The sequence below is a fragment of the Nyctibius grandis genome, chromosome 1 (assembly GCF_013368605.1).
Source record: "Nyctibius grandis isolate bNycGra1 chromosome 1, bNycGra1.pri, whole genome shotgun sequence".
Classification (NCBI taxonomy): domain Eukaryota; kingdom Metazoa; phylum Chordata; class Aves; order Nyctibiiformes; family Nyctibiidae; genus Nyctibius; species Nyctibius grandis.
In genome coordinates, this window is record NC_090658.1 from 115,433,206 (window position 1) to 115,459,808 (window position 26,603).

Consider the following 26,603-nt stretch of genomic DNA (forward strand, 5'->3'; position numbering starts at 1 on the left):
AGGGTACAGGTCTCCAACTCTAATGTAGTAAGTAGGTTGAAGACATCTTCCCCTAGAACTACTTCTGTATTCTATACCGAAACATCCTGTGTGTTATCAGGAAGTTACTCAGATGGAATTAAGTTAATTATAGGCACAGGAAAATATCTGCTGGCTCCAGGATGTTCTTCATCAGGATTCTTTCTGTTCAGTACCTTAAAAGAACAGAGTTAAAACTTTCCATCATAAGAATAATCAGATTCACCAACAAGTCTTCGCAACCTGAAGTAGTAGCAGAAAGCTATGTTTTATCTTAAACTGTTCAAATGAGTTTTTCACTAAATGCAGTAATAAATATTTAGTTCATGAAGATGCTTTTCATGCTCCTGACCGACTCCGTTGTGAATGCATATTTGAGAAGGCAATTTCCATTGCAGTCTCTAACTTCTGGTTGAAATGACAAAAATCACCAGAGCTTCTAAAATCACGTCTGTAGTCCTTTGTGTTGAAATGGCAAGTATTTTTATGTACCACGATACAGCTTGCTAAAAAGAGAATTCTAAACACACAAGGCTTAAAAAATATCATTACTACAGTAGGGCTTTTCAAGAGACCAACACACACATTCCTCTAGGGTGGGACCACTCACAGAAACAGATCTTTATAAAGATGCCTTCACAAAGTTACATTGGCTGTACAAGGTTTGTACTGAGGCAGAATTAATATCAGATCAAGAGAAGAGAGAAAATGATTCCATATGAGACAGAAAGTGATGGAAACAGCCATTGTTTAGTAGTGACATAATATCCTTTCTTTTCTGTAACAATCTAAATGCACATGGTAAAGAACCTGTAGGTCAAGGAGTCTCAGCCTGCTTCAACATACTGTCACCAGCCAACAGAAACTATCACAGCGGAGTCCTAGTTGTCAAGTTTCAAAAAGCAAAAAAAAAAAAAAAGCACATGTATGGTACACATTTAGTCCTGCTTCTTTGGAATCATCAATTTAAGAAGCAGCTTGTTCAAAATATCGAGTTTGATTTGTTAGTTTTGAGGTTTCCATTCCTCAAGCTAAAAATACCTGAGTTGTCATAGTCAGAAGTAGTGCACATGAGGTAGCAATATGCTTTGAGACAAGAGGGTTTAAAGTTGCAGAATTACCTTTCCCAAGTAACAAGAGGCTAGACTTGAAATTCTGTTTACCAGCTCTACTGGAAAATAATTATATACATATATTTGTATATAAGCGCTAGAAAACAAATGAAATATAAGCAATTTTGAAGCAGAACACTCCAAACAGTTTAAATGCATGCACTGTAATGTTTAGTGATCTGAAAGGAGAAACTGCATTAAAATAATTTTGTCCTTTAGCACTCATTAAAGACAGCCAGACACCAAAGAATTTAGAAAAACAAGTTCACTTCTTTAAACTACAGTTTAATCAGATTTAAAGACACAAATTAGAAAAAAAACATTTATAGGCAAGTTAAAAACACCTTTAAAACACAACAGCATGCTGCTTCTGCAGCACTGCTGAGACAAATTAGAAATAAGTAATTATTAAAATATCACAATCACAGTGTAACTAACAGTGGTATTTTAATTTTACCATACACCAACACTTAGTTTATGGATCTGTTGAAAAATAACACTTTTTAAAAAATATATATTTTGGAATAATAAAAATGAAATTAACTGACAATGCATTATAATCTGAACCAGGAAAGGCAAATTTAGGAATACGGTAGCTATCCACTTTCAGGGGTGTTTTCTCATCTTAACATATGGGTAGTTGGAGGCATAACTACTTCTGCATTGAGGTAAAACTATTCCCTTAAATGTGTAACCAAGGCAGGAAAGAACAAAGTTCCGTATTTTAAATTCTTAAATTGAATAACTTACTACAACATCTTTGAATAATGTTATATTTACCCATCTTGCACTATTGTTCATTCAATTCATTTTGAGTGTTCTCTTCTAACTGACCTAGAACACATCTGAGGTCTGGGATTTAAGAATAACTACCTAATTACTATTGTATCATTTTGACACCTTTGTCACAGTTAAGACACATCAGAAGTTTCTTCATAGAAATAGTCCACACCACTGGACAAAAGAAGTTAGAAAGAAAAGATGTAAAGAGAACTGATAAACACACAGAAAGGCAAAATATGCAGCATAGGCAAATACTCCTTAACTCACTGTGACAAAAAGATTGTTGCACCTTTACTATGTAGTGTTGCACTATTCTGATTAACCGGTCTCTAGGCACCCTGTTTCTCTATTTTTTTTGTTTCAGATTACAATTGTCACAGTTTGGAAGCCTAATCCGACTAGAGCATGGACCACAGCTATCTGTTCTTATGACATATTGTGGTAAAACCTAAATGAAAACCCAGCTTGGGGTATTTCTCCCTCAGAGAACCAAACAAAAGAAGATTGTGCAGAGGTCTCTTTTGCCAAGAGGTTCACTTGGAATAAGGTGCTGGACTGAGTCACTATTCATGTAAAAAGTTTTCTCCAAAAGTGGCCCTAACTCAGGTTTCAGCCATATATCTCAAGTAAAATTCTGTATTCATAGCCTGCAGCAGAATATCCTGTCAGGGTTGGTTTTGCAACAGAGTGAAAGAAGCCCTTTACTTTCCACTTCAAGTGTAACCGACAGATTCTATTTTCACGTTAAGAAGCAGAAAGCTCAGTACTCTGAGAACGGAGCCCAGCAGCCTTCAGCAGATGTAGTCTGCAATTGGAGAGCTCAACACTAGCCTCACATAAATATTGATATGGCCTATTTTAAGTATATTTATGCACACTATATGTAAGTACAGTTTGTCAATTCATAAAGTTTACACAATGTTTATACGGATACGCACATGGATTTAGACAATCTAAAAATGTCTAAAACCAAAACCAGGCCTAAGTCACTGGACACACAGCTAATGCACAGAAGATGATGAAGCAGCTAAATCTGCTTTTGTACATTTGTATAACTAAAGTGAGCAAAATTATATTTTAAATATTTGATGGCATGAAAATTGCTACAGTTGATAGTTAGGTTTTGTAAAAAAACATACAAAAGGCTCATCTCAAAATAAGTTTTTAATAAATTAATGTTTTTTTTTCATTTACTTTTGACCATAATAAGCAACTGTTGCAGTACTTGCAGTTGTAACCTTGCAGGGTGACTTTGTGGATGTCTAGATTTCACGGTGTTTGCAAAATGTCTAAGACAGCAAACACATCAAAAATCCAGGCAAATGTAGCATAGAGCAGCTGCAGCCTGGGTCGCAAGCAAGTAGACCCTCTGTCAAGTTCTGCATGTAGGGTTAGCTTCCCGCCAGGAACTCTGTGGCAAACCCTCCCGGCCACTGACATGTTCTTACCAGAGGTGACTTCACAGTCAGCCTTTCCACCATGATGTGAAGAGGATCAAGACAGACAGTGCCAACTAGCTTAGATCCAGACAGATTTGGTAATCTAATGAGAGCAGGCTGTATCTGCTTAGATACTTAATATAGCATTTAAATACTTGTTTAACTTTAAGTACTTATAGCCAATTGATTTTTTTAAGAGGAAGTTTAAAAATACTCCCAAGTGCTCTTCAGAGTATTATTGGACCTAAATAAATACATAAAGGCTAATCATGTAATGAAATGCTGTGATGAAATTTTTCTACATAGCATCTGCATCATATTAAAACCCTTAAATTTATTTCCATCTGTTTTTCTAACACTAATCACTTTTCAACATAAATGGCAATACTTCCAAATTTTCATTGAAAACAAAAAATTCTCAAACCTGATTTCAGAATTCAATGAGAATTACAAGGTGAAAGCCTAAAGGATAAGAGAAATGCAAACCTAAATTATTGTAACTTGTGCTTTTAGATTTCTTTATCATTCAAGGCCAACTTATAAAGTTGAGCATGTGAAAGTTTACACGTAAGCAACGGTGACACATTTGCAGGCAAACATGAGGACACATTTGACCATGTATTTAAACAAATTGTCAACAATTTGTTTGCAAAGCTTCTGAGAGAAAAATCCAGACTCTGTTAAAGTTACTTTTGATATGAATTTGACAGGAGGTGAGGATCTCCTCTGCATCAGAGGACGTTTTACTACTAACCAAATCAATGCCATCAATAGAGGCACAACTACCTAGTGTGCATCCTGTCATACAAGCATAGCATTTATACTCATATTCCTTATTCCCATCGGGGAAACAGAACAAGTTATTTAAGTGTAAAATTCTTCTAATAAATAATATACTATGCTGGTAAAACTCATACCACAAGTCCGCATAGAGCAGGGAATATACAAAGATCTCTTCGTAAAGTCTTCTCACTCAAGTATGATTTGTTATCAAGAGCATATTGAAATGCATACCAATATTTTTACATGGTAATATATTTTAAAATGTCACGTACTACTGAAATCTTGTCTACATGTCAACTTAAGGAATGGCCACAGGAGAGTAAGCTTCCTGAATAAGAAGGGCATATCTGTAACTGTAAAGCTAACAAAGCCTTCCCGATTACAACAGTAGTAGGCACCACTGAAAGTACTATTTAAATACATATCTCTTTCATTAATAGAGAATCATAAAGGTTAAAAAAAGGTTAAGCAAGCAAATAGTTACTATCAGGGTGACTACATTTACTAACTAACTCACTAAGTGCCTGAATGAATTGTTCACAATAGGCAAATGTCTGCAAAGCACCATAAAATTATAAATGATAGGTTGTATTTACTTTTCCTAGTGTGCTGATCTGCAATACAGAAAACACTTTTACCTTTTGGATATACATTAGTTAATAAATGAAAGAATATTTAAAACCATGTTTCCTTCATGCCCAAAACATTTCTAGGAAATTTACTTTCTACTATTTTTCTCAGCAAGAGTAACAGTAAATCACCACCATCCTTTCAAATTCAGTATTATAAAATGATGTGTGTAAAACCTAAAAATTATCTAAAGCATCAGGGCTGGCTGCCCTTGACTTTCTGACTGAATGGCTAAAGAGGATCTGGTGCGACAGCAAGGCAGAAAACTAGTAAAGCTGAGGGAAAGCAACAACAAGAAAATCCCAGCTTGACTAAAATCAGAGTGCTGCCATTAAAACAAAAAACCTCTTTCCGTAGTCCCCAAGATAATTCATTTGCATGGTCAAGGTATTCAGCAATGACATTTAAAGGGCAAATTCCAGGACACTACACTTAAAAATAAATTCTGTGCAGTACTAATTAATTGTCATAATTTTCTTGTGTGGCAATTACTTCAGGGGTTCAGATCATGAAGAAAAAAGTAATTGTATTGCACGCAGACACCAGTCACGTCCAATTTTGAAACCTGTATCTTGCCACTTGTGCCTAAAGCATGTACATATTTTCTTAGCTGTTTTAACTTCCCCATATACAAAAGTTCTGAACAAAACTGTACCTGTGAATTCACTCACACTGAAGTACCAGCCTTTGCTGTCCTAAACCTGCTTATTTTCTGAGAGTGCTTACAACTGTTTTCATATCTCATAATGAAGAATTAGTAAGCCTCCATCGCACACATGCCAAACCAAGAAAACAAGAGTACCAGAACATTAATGGGAAAAATGGCACATTAGATGTACTGGCATCCAAAAGTGCTTGTTTGGGTAGATACATAGACTGCACCAAGATGAATTTAAGTACAACAGCAACAAATGCTGAAAGAGTTGACCCTAACTCTACTCCCCCACCCAGAAATGTGCAATTCTGTTTGTTATTTTATACATATTTCCCTTCAAGAACAAAAAGTGGGAAAATGTCTTTCCTGATTCTGTATCTAATAAGGATAATCAAACATAAAGAAAACAGTGTGCCCTCACTTATAAACAACAGAAAAAACCATAACGCCATTTCAAAGAGGCATACGACAACCACAACCCCATGTAAGGGGAAGTCTACTTGGGTAATCAAAGTAAGGATTTAGAAGCCAGATTATTTTATCTTATAGATAATTCAGCTGTCACTGAAACAACGAACATCCCAGCTCATCTAAACAGACTCATCCACTCTCATTTCACACATAGTTTGCCCTTTCTAACTGAGTAGGTTAATTAGTGCTAACCTACATGTATGGAAAAGGTATGTTATCCTCCTGGAGGATATTCTCCTTTTGGGTAAGGAGCCAAAGGCCAGACACAGAACTATCACTGCAAGGAAACTACTCTGACCTGACTTAGGATCTGGTTCTTTAGAGAGTAATCCAGAAGTACTGTGACTATTTTTGCATGGTAGTATCCCTGAAGCTGAGGACTATCATTGCACTGCTGGTACTAAGAATATTCACCCCACTAGTGCCAAATATCTGATGAAAAAATTAAGGTTCAAAATATTATGACAAAATTTTTCTTTCATTTGTAGGTTATTAATCAACAAGCTGCACTATTTTTCTCCAGTAGTATTTTGTGTCAGTTTTAAAGATAAAAAAAATCCATGTGGATAAACAGTTTGTGTTTACTTAAAAAAATTATAAGAAAATACAGCATATAAGCAATTAAAATGTAGCCCTTTAACAGTAGTACTCTAGCAGGGACCATCATCACAACAAATGGTCTAGAATAGATATAATCACTGCATTATTCCCTTGACACACTTCCGTAATTCAATCAGTCAGAAGGATTTCTTTCTTTCATTATGTTACCCACAAATACAATGTGAATTTTGCATCTAAAATTCTAATTTAAAGAAAAAGCTTTTCCTCAAATTCAGATACTTCTTTGGATAAAGAGCCATCAATTATCAAGCACACAGAAATTGGTTATGACAGTAATTTCATGTTTGACTATCTGTGCACTAGAGATCAAGGTAGTTTTGCTATTTTGTACTGAAAGCATCATCAACTAACTACTGTATGCCTGAAAATTCAAAACAACTTTAAGTATTAAAAATAATTTTTTGTAAAACAGTTCTATTCTAGAACAAGTATTTCTGGTATTTAACGGTAAAAACACACTTTAATTGAAATCCTGGTGCTTGCACATTGTCTTCTGTGTCCTATGGCTGCCTTTCCTTCTCTAGCTGCAAAGCCCACTCGGCAGTGTTTTTTTATTCTTTTTAGGTACTTTAAAATAAAAGAAACCTTGATTAGAGCTATCAAGCCCTGGAAAAGGTGAACCTTCTGGTGTTTTATTTTGTTTTAATCTATTCAGAAGGGCTATGTGTAATTGTACTCTTTATCAAAGAAACCTAACTATAATTTGGCATCAGTTTACAGTTCTGTAATGTACTGTAATAGATACTTTAAGAAAACCCTCCAAATACTGAGATGCTTATTGCAATTACCTTTTAAAGATTCAAAAGCCTTCTAATGACTTTGCATTTCCTATTTTTATCTTCTTTATAGCATATGGTATTACACACTTGAAATATGCTTTCCACATAAAATCAAACTTGAAAATACCCACTTAGAAACAATATTTCAGTAAATAGAGGGTTTAAGGCAAGTCATTCATTTGGAAAAATTCATTTCCGTTTGTTAATCCTAGATTGACACAATTTTATTCCACCCCATCAGTGCCTTGGGATACACAACGTACATTCAGCAAAGGGCACACATATGACCCTATGGACATACGTTGCAAGTCCTGAGTGCCCATTGAAATACTGGTAATATCTTCATATAAGGCGTGACCCACAGGGACATGGCATGGGAGGGGTTAATTTGTTTTGTTTCCAGTCTTGCTATTGTACGTGATTTTCCTAGGTAATGAATTCTTTTCTTACTGAACATCTTTGCAAACAAACACAAACCCCTTTAAAAGGTGCTAAAAATGGGTTTCTGAAAACATACAAAATATATTCATCATAGTATTTCCTCAATCACTGCTTTAATGCTTGATATCTGGAGGTTATTTCTTCTTTCTGACTGAAACTATTATTTGTTGTGGAATAACTGTTCTTTTGCAAAAGATTTTCTTCTTCTAGTTTTTTGGACCACACGGGCTGGATGCTTTCATGCTTTTTACTTCCTTTTTGAGTTCTTTTCAATGGAAATACCAACAACACCAGGATGCTGGCAATATGAAGACAGAAATAGCAGGAGCTAAAAAAAGCAAACAAAAATAATAATTTCAATAAAACTCCGACCACTCTTACAGGATGCTTAAGGAATAAACTGTCAAAACCTACCTGCATACAGTACTTTGCATGCAAGACATTTAAGTCACGAAGACATTAGTATCTCCTTTTTAAAAAAGTAATAAGAGGGGAAATCAGAAATGAAGTCTTCCCCCACAGTACTTAGTGCTGTAACAGAGATGTAAAGCAAAGAAAAGTCTGCTTTCAACTGTTTTTCACAAAAGTTACTTTCGGGAAGTCATTATCTAGTCTTGCTAGTTCAAGTGCATATAGTAATCTCAAAGGTACCCTCTGGTTTTGCTTTTGGTTGTTTTTTTTTCCCCTGCCCCAGGAAAAATAAGTCTATTATGACAGGAAAATGAGATCGCTTTATGGTTTCTCATACACAACACAAACTATGTTCGAGCACTAGAACAGAAATACAGCTTGCTCAGCTAACAAGTCTTATAATTATCACTAGAATAGCTTCAGAAATCTTATGCCACAGAAAATACTTCTATTCCAAGTTAAAGAAAAAAGAAACAGGTAGAATGTGCTTACCTGTAAAAGGTGAAAGAGGGCTTTACAGAGAGCAGTACAAATGGCACGACTGTATAACTTATTGCTACTTGAGTTGCCATCCATGTTATAATATCATAACATAGTTTAACAGCAGGAGATTCAACAAAATAGTGTCTGATATTGTTTCTTATCTGAAAGAGCAGATAATAGTAAGTTAGCTTAGGAATAAACTTTCAGAGCTATCTTACTGTACAGACTTTGTTGCACTTCCACAGGATTCACAGGATGAATTTAAATGCTGCAGTTTGGTCAAGTATCTTTGAACTATTCAAAATACCCAACAACTTCAATAGGAGTCAGTTCAAATCCCCTGCCTTTTAGGATAGTGTGCTTTGTCCAGCACAGGAATTTAAGTATTTATGAATTTAAGCAGAATTGAAGTCCCCCCCCTAAATCCAATGTAACTGTGGACAACTTGTCTGAATGAGGCAGACATTCTATTCTATCAAGCCATTCTGTAAATATAGAGTGTTGGAGTAAACAAAAGCCAGAATGCTTCTGTTGAAAGCTTCTATACGGTGAGCTATTTTCATATACTTGCTAGTAAGATATATTTTAGGACAAGTAGGGTATAAATGAGAATATACAAAATATCAGTTCCAGTGATGTATTTCAGGAGTCTTAATAACAGTTAATATCAAGTGGGACTATCATCAAAGGACTCCATTTTCTATGCTGAGTCTTCTTTTGTTCGTAAAAATCTGTACAATGGAATACCAAAGGTACTCAAAAAAATCCCAAACCCACACAGGTTTGGGTTCAGTTTTATTTAAGCCTATAATTAAAAAGACACCAGCAGATCTTCGCCCCTCACTTCCTTTGAGCTGTCATGCTTGCTCACGCTCTTTATTTGCTGACAAGCCAAGATGGGCTCAGTTCAGCCTTTGTGTAGCCTGGTGTCACAGTTGCCACCTTCCAATCATCTGCACTGAGGCAGTGCTCTCTGAAAAGCTGCACAGCAAAGGACAGTTTAGTTTCTTCATCCTTCAGTTCCTTTAGAACACCTGGTTCTAAAGAACATATGGAAGGCTAGCTTGTGCTGATTTCATTCTTTACATTAAAAACCTTTTTTACCCTTCTTGTCCTTCTTACCCAAATTCCCCTGTAGGTATCACATTCCCACTCAGTCTTTGCTTAGTTAAGCTAAGTAAAATAAGTCACTCTAGCCTTATACCCTTCATCCTACCATCTGCTACCTCCCCCCAGTTTTCTCCTATGGTCACATGCAATGACTTGTTCCTGAGTTCTGTAAAACTTTGATGAAGTTTCACAGAATTTCTTGTAGAGAAATCTAGTATTTTAGGACTTGAAGGACAACTTTTAAGATAAATCTATAATTGCCCCTAGTAAACACCTAATAATGAAATGTGTAATGATTAAAGGGAGTAAAACTACTTGAATACATGCTTAGGCATGACAGGAGAAGTATGGGTCAGAGCAGCCAAACTTTGCAATCTTAATAAAGGCTAGTAGAGCTAAATAATAAACACGCTAAAGTATCTCTAATATATCATATCAGTTAATATTAAGTAGCTGTTCATACAAAAACTAACAATATTTTTATTTAATAGCCTATTGATTGATACATATGAAATGTGAATACAACATAGTTTACTAGCGAAGCCCAGGACAAAGTGCAGTGAGCACTCCAGTTTACTGGACTCACCTTACTGACAGAACACAACGACTTTTACCTGTGAAATGTCCCTGAACCTTGGCTTTTGCACCAGCCCCTGGCTGATAAATGTCAAAAGTTCACTGTGATAGTCTAGAAAGAAGAAGGGAGCTATACCTATTATAAAGAAAGGAGTCAATTCTGTCGAACAAGAACTATACCCACATCTGTGTGAAGAAAGAGGAGGAGCATCTGTTTTATTACTGTTAGTAACAATCTAAATCTGAAGTACCACCTTCCCCTAGCTATTATAGCAACAAAGAGCAGTCTGCTTCATTTCTCATTCTCCTGATTCTTTCGATAGGAAAGTGGTCTGTTATTCTGCTCTCAGCTGACAGCTGATTTTTTTTTATTCCTCTTTCCCCTTGAGTAACCAATAAACCTGCCTCTGTTCTTACTCAGCTTTCTCAAGCAGGACTGATAGATTTCTTGGCAGATTTCCATGGTTCCATATGGTTCTGAATAGCATCTGTAAAAGTTTGTTAATGTGACTGCACTGCTGGCTGGCCAATTTTGAGTAATAATAGAGCTGTTTATCTGCTGGTTGAGGGGGGAGCATTCTTTAGTTATCATCTTTACAATAGTACTGAATAGAAATTAGGGAGGAGGACAGACTTGATAAATATATAGCACTGACCCTCCAAATTTTAAACTACTGATTATCAGTGATAAAGTTTTTTCAAAATGATCTTAGACAACATCTTGTTTAGCATGGCATGATAATGAATGATCAGTTAATACAGAGGAAGGGCTTCCACAAAACATATGCTACCAAGATGTTACAACCTGTGTACAGTCTTGCTTGTTTCTACTGACCAACCCCTCCTTATCAATAATCATTCCCACTGCTCTCATACAAAAAAAGTAAACAAATTTACCAGACAGACTGTGTGTCAGCTGTGAATTGCATCTTTGGACTATGGAACACAATCAATTTTCTTTTAGAGAATGACTTACTATTTAAGAAGATACTTGGTTGGTACTTACAGCTCGTGCTGCTAGTGTCATTAGTACTCCTGTTAAAAATGTTAAATAATATCCTGGGTAAACCCCATGCCAAATGGCAGAGAGGATGAAGGTTTGGATCGTTGGGCTGAAGGTGGCTCGCTCATAGCACACTCTAGCAAGTCAAAGACAATTGAAGATAAATAACATGAGACACAAATCACCAACAATCTACCCAGTTAGCATTTATACATTTATACTTTTAGCAGTTTCATCTCCAGCACATCATTTGCAATGCAATTGCAGTTTATTATTATTTAATAATGTTGTCACTATATTATGACCTACAGAAAATACTTAAAGCTATTCACAGCTCCTGATTTAGCCCCTCAGTGCTAACCTATGCTCAGTGCCATCATATATGGTACTTATTTATAGTGAAGTGATACAGAAGTGTCCAAAGACAGGTGTTGGTGTTAATAAGGGTTCTTGAGCCATCCAAGAATGTGTTTCAAAAGCTACACTGGAAGGCACAGACTATCCTGCAAACTCTTGCAATGAGTCAGATATATATTTTTCATAAAATGAAAGCAGCTTATAGCAGAAGGGAAAAAGTAACAACTACCTTCAATTTTGAGTAATAGAGAGACTACAGTTGGAAATGCACCTGTGCATGGCAATTAGGTGAGCATGATGATGAAAGTATAATTAATGACACTAGGGATGTGAGAATATCAAATAAGGAGAATGCTGAACTCTACTATTTAAAAATTGAGACTCCAAGTTATTAGGCAAGGTCCTACGGTAAGGAATTCTAGAAGAAGGGAAATAGAAATCCAAGAAAAGCAGTTTCTAGAAGACAACATTAAATGACACAATGACAAACCATTATGATGTGGAAGAATGATAGGAAACATGGTAAGGTCCTGATATGGCTTCATCAAGAGTTCTTTAATGTCTTTAATGATCTGAAAACCAAAAAGCAATAGGAAATATGGAAACACATGCACACTAACATGAAGCAAAAAATAAACAGCACAAGCATGCATGAACACAAATCTAAGGCTAACATACAGAAATGAGTTTTAACTAAAAAAGGCCATAGACATCAATATATAAAAAGGTTTTATAAACACAGTGCAAGTAATAGACAGAGAGAAGAGAATGCAGGTCTAGAGGAAGATAAGCTAATGATACAGAGGGCTGAAACATTCACTGCTCATGTAACTACAACTTCCATATACACAGAAGATTGCCGAGGCCAAATGATACAGTCAATGTCAAAGAGCAGAAGGTAAAAAGGCAGGATCTGAACAGGGAAAGACAAAAAAAAATGTATTTTGCTAATTTAGTTTATTCCAGTCAAATAGATGTAAGTTTTATCTTATGAGGTCTTCAGTGCGGGGTACCAGCAGAGCCCCCTCCCCTTGTCAAAGGGCTTCGCTAACAACGTCCGTTAAGATGAGAACATGGGCCTAAGTAGGGCGCAGGTGCGTGCACGTGTAATACACACAACTATCTGAGGACATTTGCCCACGATAGATCTCCTTAAAGAGGAAAGCAACACTGGTCAGACTAAACACTAACCAGGGAATTTCAAAGAGACTTTTGAAACAAGATGTCAGCCTAGAAAGCAGAAAAGCACTAGGAAAATTTGTACAAAGTCAGGGAGACACCTTAGAACAAAATACTAGTCATCAAAACCTGGTCTGACGCTGCCAGAAGTCGCCCACCAGCATCACAACCTTTGTCTCAGCCAAGACAGAGCATCCTCCCTGGCAGACACCGCACAGGCTGCATCCAGCTAGGGGACTGACAGTGCCGTATGCAATACACAGGGAGCCACAGCTCATCCCTGTCAGCTGCATACACGTGAATTTGTGGCACGCTTTTCTAAATTGGCATGTGAATCAGAGGGTTCGCATAGAGCTGGAGCACCCACAGCTCCCACAGGCAGTGCACACAAGTGGGGTGCCCATGCTTCCAGAAGGAGGTGTGTTTTTGTAACCCCCATGTCCTTGGGAGTGGAGGCACAGTTTGCACATATGCTTTTTTAAACTCTTTGGGATTAGCTGCAGAAGAGTGTTTAGAAATGTCTTTATTAAGCCACAACACTGAGCACTTACAAAACATTATCTATTCTAGTACTGATACTAATTCTGAATGTTTATTTCACTGACTGGTGGTTAATTATGTCTTGTTAATAAATTGATAAATGGGTTCAATCTTTATTTCGTTTAAACTACTTGAAGCAGAGTTTCCCCTGCAAAGCATTCAGGAGCTAACAAAACTACCTAAATTAACAAATGAAATTTCAGCTATATCAATGCAAGTCAGATAAGCTATATACTAGGAAAAAAAAATTATCAAACTTCAGTTTCAAAGAGTTAAAAGTAAGCTTAAAAACTCCTCCATGGATTTGTCAATAATAAATTGTATTGAAATGCTTCACTTGACATTCCTAAAAGCAAACCAAGGAAATATGGTCATCACAACAGGCTGAGAAAAACTATTCAAATATGGGTGGTTCAGGTTATCTATGATTTGCTGTAGAAGTAGGAAGATGCCTCAACCGTTCAGCAAGGTGCTCCCCTCGGTCTGGTTCTATACTTTCACTACTGACTTGGGTGGTAGACTGAGAAGTACATTTTTCCACCCTGCCTTCCCTTCCTTTTTTTTGGGGGGAGGGGGGGCGGGGGGGTTGGGGCTGGGCAGGAGGGCGATGAAGGAGATTGGCATTGTCTTCTTAATGGATAAAGCACTAGAATCCAAAATTATCTCAACAGACTTGAATGATGTTCTGAAATGAACAAGATGAAGTCCAAAGCCTAGAACATCTAAAAAGAAAAGTGGAAGATACGAAACAGCACCTGTCCATTTAACATTACTGAAGAAGTGTAGCTGAGCATGAATATGAATCAACAGTATGAAACACTGAGTATCAGCTGAGCATGAATCAACCCTAGATTGTTGATGGAAAAAAAGACAGATGTAATACTGTGATGTATTATCTAAACAAAGAAAAGTAATTAATCCACTCAAAGCATTCAAACTCTGCCTGTAACAAGCCAAGGAAAGACCCTGGAGGTCTTAGCGGAACTACTACACCCAGTGTAGATGGCAGGAAGATTGGAAAGGAAAGAAGAGAGCAACAAGAACCACTGAAGTTTTGCAAACGTGACCAAAGACAAAAGGAACTAGATGTTTTCTTTGGAAAAAAACAATGAACAGGCTGAGGGGGAACATAACAGCTTCCTCATTCAGGCAACATTGTCATGATATATGTTGTTGATATACGCTACTATGTAAATATCTGTTTTCACTTGCATACTTGTAACAATAATACCTTTGAACTGCTGTGTTTTGTGATCTACATTAAATGTTTATTAAACTTCTTATGATCTGTAGACAGTTAACTGTGTTTTTACAAAGGTTTTTTTGGGGGTTTGTTTTTTTTTTTGTTGGTTTTTTTTTTTTTTTTTTTACACACACTCAGGGTTTAAGTTCAGTTCCTCTTTCAAGAGTATCAGAAAAGAACAGAATGAATGCTGACGTCTGGTACTTCTGTATTTCATGCGAGATAAATGCCTGAGATTTAGGTACTTCCATAAATGGTAAACAGGTGAGGTATTAAAAGTGGATGTTTAAAGTAATACATGAGCTTGTCCTCTATTGAAACATTGCAACTAACCAGATTATTAGTAATATAATATATATTCTAGACCAGTATTTATGGCTCATATGTAATCATTAAAACAATCTCTTACTTGCAACAAATCTTTAAGATGACACCCACCGTTCTCCCTTCCACTGTGGCAGAATCAATATGTATTTATATTACCCTCAAAGATTCTTCTACAATTGTTCTTAAAAATTTAAGAGCAATTAATTGTTCTTAAATTGAACTTAATTGTTCTTAAAAATATTTATTAGAGGAGATGCTTTAATTTTTCTTCACATCATCTTTTAATGTCACCCTGAACAATTGATTTGCATTTTTTTCTTTCAATTCCTAACAGAAATGGTACTCATCTCCACTAAAAGGAGTTTTACTTTAACATCATTCAATTTAAGAGCTTTGAAAGCTCGTTGGAACACAACCTTCTCTATTAAGTTTTAATACTGAAAAACTTCTGTTCTCTAAATTAAAATGCACTTTAAAATAGCTTTTTTGCTTTATTAAATAATATATTTCAATACCTGCAAGCATGCAATTCTTCCATACTGACTTTCCTAGCCATAGATTCTATTGCCTATTGAGTCAACTAGAATTACCATATAAATTTCCATTTCTGTTTTTAATTGGATCAGAAAAATATTTAGGGACGAAAGTATAGAAGAAAGAGAATACAGTATAAAGAAATTTGGTGGAAGCAACATCCTGTTGCCAGACACCCTAGAATAAGCGATAAAATCCTCTGAGTAATCCCAAGATAGGGGTCTCAGTTAAACTCACACCTATTCAGAAAAGATCATCTATACAGACACTGGGAGAAGGGAATCAACATCCGCGTACTACTCAAGAACACTTTTTTACTTTCTAATTACCACAAAGAAGTGGTAAAAGCAGAGTGATTTAGTTCATATCCATTTCTCACACAAGGAAAAAAGCATATCTGAGGGATACTCATGCGCGTTTTTTTGCTAGCACATTGTAGGGTTTGGTATTTGCCACGCACTCGTTACAGAAGGAGCGCAGAAAGTTCTCTCACAGAATGTATGGAAGTTCCTGTACCACTGTGTGGCTTAAAAAAAAAAAAAAAAAAAAAAAAGCAGTTTCCCCAGGCTAGCAGCACAGGATGTGCATTCTGACTACTGCTCTCAGCAACATGGACTGCTTTGAATGCCAAGAGGGAAAAAGAGAGACACCTGCACACATTTTAGCTTCCCTACAACCAGTGAATAAAACCAGTTTCTATCATTACCTGATAGTTTACACTAAGATAGAAGTGCTACATTCAGAAGCTTTAATTCAAGTATTATAAGAATGTCGCATGCAGAACAACCGTACTGTTTCGTGGGGTTTAGCTTTAAATGTTAAATTATCTTCAAAGACATATTTATCTAAGAAACTTCAATGGAGAAAAGCTTTCCTTTATGAAATAAATACCTTTTAAGCCAAAGAGCTGTTTGGATATTCCAGTTATCAAGAAACATCTTGAAATTCGTGGAAAACTGTAAAGTAAAAACAAACTAATTATTTCCATAATTGTAAAATGTTACAAAATATTTCAGAATTCTGACATATAAAGTATATAAAAAAAAAACCAACAAACTACTTTGTGATGAGTTGAATAAGGTATTTACTCAACTACTTATAACCACAAAATATTCTGGCAGTCAACTGACAAGTAGAACATGTTCAAAACAGACTCTATTTTCCATCATTTCCGAAGGGTGTGAACACGTCATTTCTGACTTGGAATATATTCACTATCTTGAGGAACAAAATGCGTAGGAAAAGTTACTGACATTACAAGCAACTACCTACATGGGCAAATATTTTATCTGAAAGAGCGATGAACAAACCTCTATTTGCTGGATTCTCAGATTTGATATTAGATCCCAATGTGTAACTCCATTTTTATCATAGCCTCTAAAACCAAACCCTGCTGCATTATTAATTGCATCTGCTGCAATGAAACACAAAGAAACAAGTGAATTATAAACTGCCTCTATTTCAAATAGTGCATCACACGACATATAGTTTGTTCAAAATACTTATCACATTTTAAAGGCTACATATTTATTTCTTTAATATACTGAGGATCACTCTATTAACACACTTGAACAAACAGCAAATAATCCAAGCAACACATCGGCTTTCAATGAAAAAACTTGTACAAAAGCAAAAGAATGAAAAGTAGCACTATCAGCTTCACAGTACAGATGTCTCCCCCCCTCTCACACCACCTACTTAGACTTGCTTGAGCAATTTGACAGACAAACAAACTCAATGAGATGCATCAAGGCAAGTGGCTGGTTGTAATGATTTGAGATAGCAGCTCAACACCCAGATGCATGTCTTTGGTCTTCAGTAGGCAGCAACAGTGATGTTTAAAGCATAAAGATAAAATTGCTCGATTCACTTCAAGCAGGTGCACGTTTACAGCACCACACAGAGCAATGCGAACCTAACAGAAGAAAACAGTAATTTACTAAGCAATGCGGAGTTTGTTACATTTCCGCTAACGGCACAAGGCCACTGTTAACACCACTTCTGAATGACAAGTGTTTACAATGCATGTCAAAGGTCAAATAGTTCAAAGTAAACACTATTTTTTCCCTAGGAGAAAAAGCTGCTACCATCTTCTGCACTATGCAAGAAAATACAAAGGATCTCAGTCTGAATACCGCCTGTCCCTTTCAGTCATCACCTTTGCCTCACCTTTGTTAGCTCACACACTAAAATCTCCTCAGCTGTACTTCTCGAATTAGGATGGCAACGTACAAGAAAACGAGGTTTTTCCCACATATTGCCTCTGTTGAGCCAGGTGCTTGGTTGCACACACCCAAACATGGACACGTATCTATGAGGCATGAACCCAACCATGCGTCCACTTACATGGATAAGTAAGTGACCATGGGGAGAAGAATGCCGGCTCCTCTCCCCATTCAGAGGAGTCCTGAGGAATTGGAAGCAAGGTAGGCAAAAGGCTCTGCAGAAGCAATACAGAGCTAGTCCTCTAGCTACAGGGCATGAGCCCTCTCTGTTAGCTCAGAATTCATCTAAAGCACCATAATTAGATTGTCACATTTTCAATTACAGCAAGCAAGGCAAGACAAATTGCTCAGTTTGTATTACCACGTTAAAAAGAATTGACTTTATACAAGTGACATGTAAGAGAAATCAATATCTTTTGCATTTTCCTTTCTTCTTAACAACTTTTTCAAGGTATTAATCCAGTGTATTTGGAAAGTAAAAGAAGCAATTGACTCAAACAGTTTCTTTCCTGAAGTTCAGTTTCTCCAGTTATCTACCAGTCTGGAAGATGGCTTCGTGATATTTGATTTAATATAGGGTAATTTATAATATTTATATTTCTTCATCAATAACAATTTTTAAAAACATCTTTGAAAGCAACAAAATTTGTTGCTATACATCTGATAGCACTGATGTTGACTTCAAACATTAGACAATGATTTTATGCTCAATTAGAAACAGCTAAGACATAACTCCATAATCTTTTGCTATCTAGAGTACAAAGACTACGGCTAGAGTAAGTACTCATTTTATTAACTAGCATTTTAGTAAGTATTAATTTTAAGTAATTCATTTTATTAACAGAGTTTTTTTTTCTTAAGTGCAAAGTATAGTAATGTACAACTCAAAAGCATAACATCCAGTAAAACTGTTAAGGCCCCCTCACATTCTACTCATACCATTAGAAGTTTACATGAGGTAAAGTAGAAGGAAGAAGGTAAAAAAAGCTATTTAGCAAGCTAAAAGTACAGAGTTGATATAGTTTATTTTCTTCAGTGTTTTACCAAAGGAATGCTAGCTCTACACTGCTAGCAAGCCCAAAAGGAGAAATCCATCTGAAGTATTACAGGGAAAATAAAACAACGACGATTATTCATTTTTCAGATGACTCCAACGCTTTACCAACGATACTGGTGCATAAGAGGACAATATTCAAAATTATTTCATTCCACAACAAGCCCCAGAATTACTATATCCAGACAAGCTGAAAGCACTTCATTCATTGACCAGGAATGAAACCAGCAGCTGTAAATGAGTCATGCTGCTCTGCTGCACTAAAGCTTTCTTTATTGCATTGTTTCCCACAGATTCTCTCAAAAAAAAACCCATGAAACAAATATGTAAAACTGGAGAGGAGGAGGAAGCTGATGAAATCTGTTTTGTGAGCCACTTCCAAGATGTCAGTTTACACAAATACAGCATTTTGCTGTTGTATAAGTTTGTGGGGTTTTTTTTTTTTCAAAAAATGTGAAGTGAAAGGCAAAACATTCTTTAAATTCTATCATCTATTCAGTGTCTTAAATCGGTGACTATGGGCGTTATCCCTTCGGTCATTAGAACTTTTAGTAAACAAAGACTAAAACTGAAGCGTCACCCATCAAATTCTGAAAATACTACCGTGAATGCCATCTACTATTAACAACACTATGATGTATCTGAATTTCAATATATTCATTTTTCCTTCATGCTTGAATAACATCAAGCAAATTACTGATAACTACACACAGAAAGAGGCTTAGAATAACTTTTAAGATATGCCAAAATCAAGGTAGTAAAAAAAAAAAAAAAATCAGGAATTGTATATCAGACTAGATTTACTACAATTTTTAAAAAACAAAAGTCATTGCTCATTAAAACACTATCACTCTCCAAAAAACCTTATGTTTCACTCAGATTTGTTCAGGAGACCATGATCTCATTTGCAACACTGTCACAACACTGTGCTTAGATCTATGGTAAGTGTTGTTTCTCAAAAAGAGAGACACCATTCAATATACTTTGACAATACCTCATACTACTTCAATGTAATCATGTTTTCTTAAGGCCTCAAGAGGGCACTGCCACTTTTTAACACATGCTTAGTGTGCAGCATCTCAAATGAAACTCAATACATACTTTCTTTTGTTTTTTTTTTTTTTTTTTAATATCTATACTTACCTAAAGTCCATGCAAAATAATACTTGGGTCTGGCAGCCATAAGAGACACATATAGGTAGAAAAGCCTTACAGGCCATGACGCTGTAGCTCTGAAGTTCTCATCAATATTGTATTCCACAGGCAAAGTTTTTGTAATACTCATGTGGAAGAGTAAGGACAGTCCACAGATTAAGAGTTTCTGTGCCACAGCTATCTGAAAAGTTTAAGATGGGAGACTTTGTAAGCTTCATTTTTTGTTAATCTTCTGGAAACAAAGGCAAATTATAATCTTCCTTCCCTAAACAGATGTATATATATGTCAATTTTTCAGTAATACATAACACCATCTTTAAAATAGTTAGTAATATTTTATAGAGGCTCAAGGAATATTGTTATCTTGATTAACTTGTGAGCACTATTTCTTCTGGCAAACACAGCAAATCCCATCTGACTACAGTGAGCCTCTAAAAACCCTTTCAACAATGGGAACACCTTTTGCAACTCCAGTTTTTTTCTTATTTTATTGTCAAATTACTGAGGCAAGTGAATTGTTAAGACATCATAGCACAAAGCATATAAACTAGGACAAGATGAGTACAATTACTGCAGAGATTCCAAAAACAATGGCAAAGTTCCAATTCATTTTTGGTAATTTTCAGCATAATGCAGGTGTTCAACGGCTGCCCAGCTCAATTTATCAGTCATCTCTGTTAGATTATTACAACATCTAAATTCTAAACCAACTAAAATACTGAAGTAATTTATAAATTTTCAGCCAGAATACCTCAGTTCTACACAGACCTGTTTTCCCAGCTAGAGCGATCAAGCTATAAGGGGTCAAATAATATGCTCAGGCATGTAAAAATATGTTGTTCAGGTAGGACCTGGACTCAGATTTTCTCAAAATTCAGTTACCTATAACCACCACACTAAACAGTATGTATTTTTAGGAAACATTTCTAAGGCTCTATTATAAAACACAAAGCAATAATGCATGACATCGACTGCTTTAAGTCACTAGCCTGATCCACATCCCAAGGGCAGCTACCACATTCTGTGCAAGTTCCTGAAGTAACACATTAACCAAGCACCTACAGAAGAGAAGTTTGAGAGCTAGTTCATTTAAGTATAATTTCAAAGTTTCGATTGTAAGTAATCTCGACATTTAAATTTAAACATTTCAGCTTTAATTTACATTACAATTCTACAGACACTAAACTTGGCAAGAAAACAATCAATCTACCTATTTTTCTTTGAAGCATCAGAACAAAAAGATAACCAGAATCCTTCTTCTGTCCATCCTGCTTCCAATATACCTGCCCAAACTTTTAAAGATAACGTCCTGCTTCAGTTAGAGTGCAGCTTCACATATCTAGTTCCAAAATAAAGAGTAATTCTGTGCCATGATACAGAAGGGAGCATTAAGTGCCCAACTAAAAACACAGATTTCTGCGAGACACACAGGATCAAAGATTCACCCAGACACACAGGTGCAAGAGGTGGTACAACCTGATAAAAAAATTAGACTTGAAAAAACTGTAAAACGGTGACGGTAACTTTGGATATTGCACATATTTCACATGGCATCTCAGAAGCTCTTTCAGACAGAATCAGAAAACACAGCCAATGAAACAAACCAGCTGGATAATTCAGGAGGCAACTACCTATTAACAACTAAAGCAGGTGTTTAATTACTTGTTTCTACTTGCTTTCTAATAAACTTCAATTTAATATTTTACTCTATTACAAGAGTTCAAAGTAAAGGGCATTAACTTTCTAAAAGTGTTCCTTTGTTTTTCTAGCAACTATTAATCCATCTCTCTCTTTGCCAGAGCAGAGTGAAAGTTCAGTTAGCTTAACTTCTTCAGAAATTTAAAGAGAAATGAATGTTCATAAAATCAGTTATTATTAACACTAATGAATCTTTACTTTTGGTATGCAATCTCTGACACATGCAAAAGTTGGGTATTTGTAAACACCAAAAGGCATCACCCCAAAGTTCTGAAGACAGTTGCAAGGATTTAACTTCAAAGTCTCAGCCAGAATTAAAAGTCATGTTCAATTTAGCATGAGAAACAGTATTTATAGGCTGGTAACGTTAACATGCAACTTAAAAATATAAGCATAGACATATAAAATAGGGTCTTCCATCTGAAGATCTCTACAAAGTCTCAAAACATGTTTTGGCAACTTGAAAGTAATGTTATCTCTGTTTAAAGGCCTGCTTTTTGCCACTGCCACTATTTACCAGTTTTTCTATTCGTAAAAAGAAATCATTAGTCTGCCTATTCAACACAAAATATGCTTAGTAACTCTTTGAAGATTTTTAACTAAATTGTGGAAGTGAAAGCCCTTCTTTTAAGGAAAAGCATCAGAGTTTCAAAAAAATTTATCTTAAGAAAAAAATAATGAACTCGTACAGGGCTCTGTCATAAATTGTACTTTTAAAAAATAAACTCTGCAGTTTTCAATTTGTAGTTGTAGAAAAAATACTGTAGGAGGAAGGTGGTTTAATTTATTTATTATTTAAATGATGTATTTCTACAATTTTTTTTTTAGCAGCAACATCCATTGAGGATGGAGCCAGGCTCTTCTCAGTGACATCCCTTGACAGGACAAGGGGCAGTGGGTGCAAGCTGGAACACAGGAGGTTCCACATAAATATGAGGAAAAACTTCTTTACGGTGAGGGTGACCGAACACTGGAACAGGCTGCCCAGAGAGGTTGTGGAGTCTTCTTTGGAGACATTTAAAACCCGCCTGGATGCGTTCCTGTGTGATATGGTCTAGGCAATCCTGCCCCGGCAGGGGGATTGGACTAGATGATCTTTCGAGGTCCCTTCCAATCCCTAACATTCTGTGATTCTGTGAAACACAGGCTGCAATGCAAAGAAGCAGTCCTGCCCTGTCTCCTCACCTTGGCTGCAAGTTTTTGCTCTTTTTCCTTCTACTGAGTCAAATTAGAGAAACAAATGAGGTGAAAAACTAGACTTTGGGCATTTTGAGGGGGAGAGGTGTTGTGTTGTTTGTTTTTTCTTGGTTTTTTTTGTTTGTTGTTTGTTTGTTTGTTTTGCATTGGGTTTTGGTGTTTTTTGGGGTTTTTTTTGTTTTTGTTTGTTTGTTTGTTTGTGGTTTTTTGTTTGTTTTTTTTTATATGACAAGTTAGTTTTAGGCTGGATCAAATATCTAAATCAGACCACAACGCAGTGCAATGCATGTTAGCACTGCTAGGATAAGCAAAGGACCCAGAACCCACAGGCAGAACCTACCATATTCAGCAAGAGTTTATACTTTGGTTGATCTAAATAGATTATTAAACTACAGCCTGAGGCTTGTTTATAGCACTCAAGCTTTTAACATATTTACACAGAAATAAAAGTCCTCACCTGACACCAAAATCTATAGTGAAATTACCTATAGAAATGCATTTCGTAAAACATTAATTCACTTCCTGCTGCTTAATTAACTAGGTTATTGATATAAGCTTCTTTGCTAAGGCGTAAATCACTGGATTGCACATTCACAGGAGGGTTGGTTGGTTTTTACAACGATGAAGTAACTAATTTAAAAGTTTGAAATTTAAATTCATTCATTCTTTAAAGCTTTCAACATATCAAAATAACTGTTCTGTTAAGAAACTAAAAGACCATAGGCTTCAGAATAACTTTGAGTTCCTGTGAAATAGAATATACAATCTATTTTACAACAAAAATGTAGAAAGGCCTGGCTCATTTAGTTTTGATGAACAAAAACTGGGCATACCTGTATAAAAATATCAAATGTGGTCAAGACTAGGAAGGGAAAAAGGTACTGAAGCTAAAAGACAGTACCAGGACAAAATGAAACATGCATAAATTAATGGGAATATAATTAGGTTGAAAGCCAGATACCTAATCAGAGAAAGGAGTTCAGAAACAGCTTTCTAATTGAAGCAATAAAGGTAAAACACTCACTCAGCTCAGGAATTTTATAAATATATTACTGTATAAGCATGTATAATATATAAAAATATATACAAAAGAGTAGAAAAGGATCTTTACAACTTTTATTTGAATGACTTTGTTCTTGGTTGATAAAGAATCAATACGGAACTTAACATAATATTGAATTATATTAAAGCAAATTATATTGGGGAGGTTAGCATCTCAGGTAAAGTTTAGGTAATTAAGCAAGAACTTTATAACCTGTAGGAAGAGCCTGCATAATAAGCAAGAAAGCAGATATCTGCTGACAGGAATCTTGTATTTTAAGCATAGCCATAATAAAATGAAACTTACAAAGACAGATATTAATTTCTCAGAGTTGACACCACTTTGAGCACCAACAATTGATAGCTTGCAAAAAGGCACAATAGGAGGGATATAAGAAATAAGTTTTAATATGTTGACTTGATTCATTTAACATGCAATGAACACAGCAAAAATACTAAACCAAGTTAACATCATGCAGTCAACACACAGTATAGAGGAGGATATACTCTCATGGTAGGCATGAACTACTTTGGGTAAGTATTGTACATAACAAAGAAATGAAACTTACTGTAACTCAGCTGAAGGATTTTTTGTTTCATTTGAGACATTAACATTTGCTGATGCCCATTACATTTTATTTTTTGAGTTACCTAACAATTTATTCTTCTTGAAATACTAACTTGAGAATCAAGGAACAAATTTAAAGTATTAATATGAAGTTAACGGTATTTAAACATTCTTCTAGAACAAGACAATGAATATTTTAATTGATGCAGCAAATGCAGTTAAATTCTATCATCCATATTTCTCCAAAAGCACACAATACTCCCTGGTGTTATAAAACGCAGCCAGATTTCTCTAACACCAGTTGGGAGATGAAGTATCAACAGCATAGACAGCTTCTATTTTTTTATGTCAAAAGCTAATGCAGCATAAATTGCAAAAAGTTTCAAGCATCTTCAGAGCAATTAATTTTAAGGAAAACCACTTACCTGAAGGAAGAATCCATCATAGGTTTACATTTATTTCTATTGAGTTTGTTCAGATTACTAGCAAGATTATGTGGTAAAAAGCTAGGAAGTCCTACCAGGCAATCAGTAGATGCATGTCCAGAAGTACTGATACTGGCAGTTAGTTCCATTTATTTGCAATAATTTTACTACATAATGTTTTTCTGCAGAAATAGGATTTTAGTACATAAGATATGATGCCTTTACAGAGCCAAAACAATGTTTAAAAACAAAAGAAGTGTCTGCAACTTTGCCAATACAACACATCAACGCAGACTACGGACTCTGAGGTGCCAATCTATGCAAGGAATTCTCCCGTGTCTTTTGCCCTTCCTAACTACTTGCTCCACAGCACACTTCTATGAGCTTAGGTGCTTTGTCAACATGTGGAGCAGTTTGAAGTGTTACCATCCTCCAGCCACGAGTTTACATTCCTGTGGTGCAAGTTACTACAACCATACAAGATGGGTATAATGGAACGTGCAAAGAGTCCTCATCCACATTCAACAGAATGAAGTGGTTGGAGATGACACAACTGATTGGGAAGCACTCCCTGTTAGCCCAGCTGTGGGGATGGTAACCTCTAGATGGTAGGATGAGACAAGCAGCTACACGTGGGAATGCCTTCATGATAATTCTGCTTTTTATGTAAGGTAATAATTATCTCAGGCACACACAAATTTAAAAGTCTGATACACTCCTATTTAAGGTAACATGAAAAGAGTGAAAAGATAATATTCAGTACCCTGAGCATTAAACTAATTGGATTAAATTTAAAAAGGAACAAGCTTTGGGAGCTTCTGATTTTAATTCAGGCCACACAATATCTCTTGTAAGGTATGATCAGCTGGACTTCCTCCTGTATGTATTTGGTCTCTTTTCCAACAATGGAACAAAAGAAATATGTTGTATGGATTACCTGCCATAGTGTTATGGCTAGTATATCATTTACTACACCTTCAAATCAAAATCCATCTTTAATACCTCTCTACATGAATGAAAGCAAGAAAAATTAAACTACTTCTATGAGTGTTCTTCGACTTGTTACATATGAATGTTTTCTACTTGCTGCAAGAAGACGTTAAACAGTAGAATTCGAGAACGTTCATGAAACCTTGCTGGAACTTTTAAGTCTCATCAGCTTTCAAATGACAAAATGTGCACTTTGTCCTTACAAGGACTTTTTTTATGCACAGGATATGCTTTGAAGGAAACATGCATGAACTGGTTTAAGTTAAAGACGGCTTTTTACCATACAAGCTTGTTAGGAAGCTCCAATTTAATATGCTTTTATCCACAAGATCCAGACTGGAAACCATGGAGAAAACCTGCCTTAAAAAAATAAGTATTTAACTTTTCGAATAGTGGATTATACTGCTGATGAATGAACTCCAGATACAGCTCAGAAGTTTTGCCTGTAAATGAGTAGTGCAAACCAAGCTTTTCATGCAATGATTACATAAGCATCAGCACTGCAAGAGTCATACATCTTACATTTGGAGAAGGATCCGTTCGCTCGTATTTTGTATCTTCCTTCCCATTTGCTTCAGACTGTTGCAGTTGGTATGATCTGCCTTCAATGAAAGTAATATAGTCTTTGTAAGAGCACAACGGGCCTGCCAGGATACCCATGAAATTACAGTTGTAACTTAAATACTCCAGTAGACTTGGCATGCGTCTGTAATTCAAAGACAAGCAACTCGTGAGATGGAATGTGTAGTTCTACA

At 35.8% G+C, this 26,603-nt stretch overlaps 1 protein-coding gene across 2 annotated transcripts in view; it reads right to left on the minus strand.

Annotated features, from left to right (window-relative positions):
- Positions 1 to 1,398: 1,398 nt before the first annotated feature.
- The window catches only part of MBOAT2 (membrane bound O-acyltransferase domain containing 2), a 99,546-nt gene continuing 74,341 nt past the window's right edge, over positions 1,399 to 26,603 (minus strand). For both annotated transcript variants that reach the window (XM_068406184.1, XM_068406193.1), the window contains 7 exons: positions 26,371 to 26,554; positions 19,918 to 20,110; positions 16,806 to 16,909; positions 16,387 to 16,451; positions 11,319 to 11,451; positions 8,636 to 8,787; positions 1,399 to 8,060 (listed from right to left, as the gene is read on the minus strand). In XM_068406184.1, the coding sequence (XP_068262285.1) occupies positions 7,838 to 8,060; positions 8,636 to 8,787; positions 11,319 to 11,451; positions 16,387 to 16,451; positions 16,806 to 16,909; positions 19,918 to 20,110; positions 26,371 to 26,554 (1,054 nt within the window). In that variant the 3' untranslated portion in view covers positions 1,399 to 7,837. The remainder of the gene's footprint in view (positions 8,061 to 8,635; positions 8,788 to 11,318; positions 11,452 to 16,386; positions 16,452 to 16,805; positions 16,910 to 19,917; positions 20,111 to 26,370; positions 26,555 to 26,603) is intronic.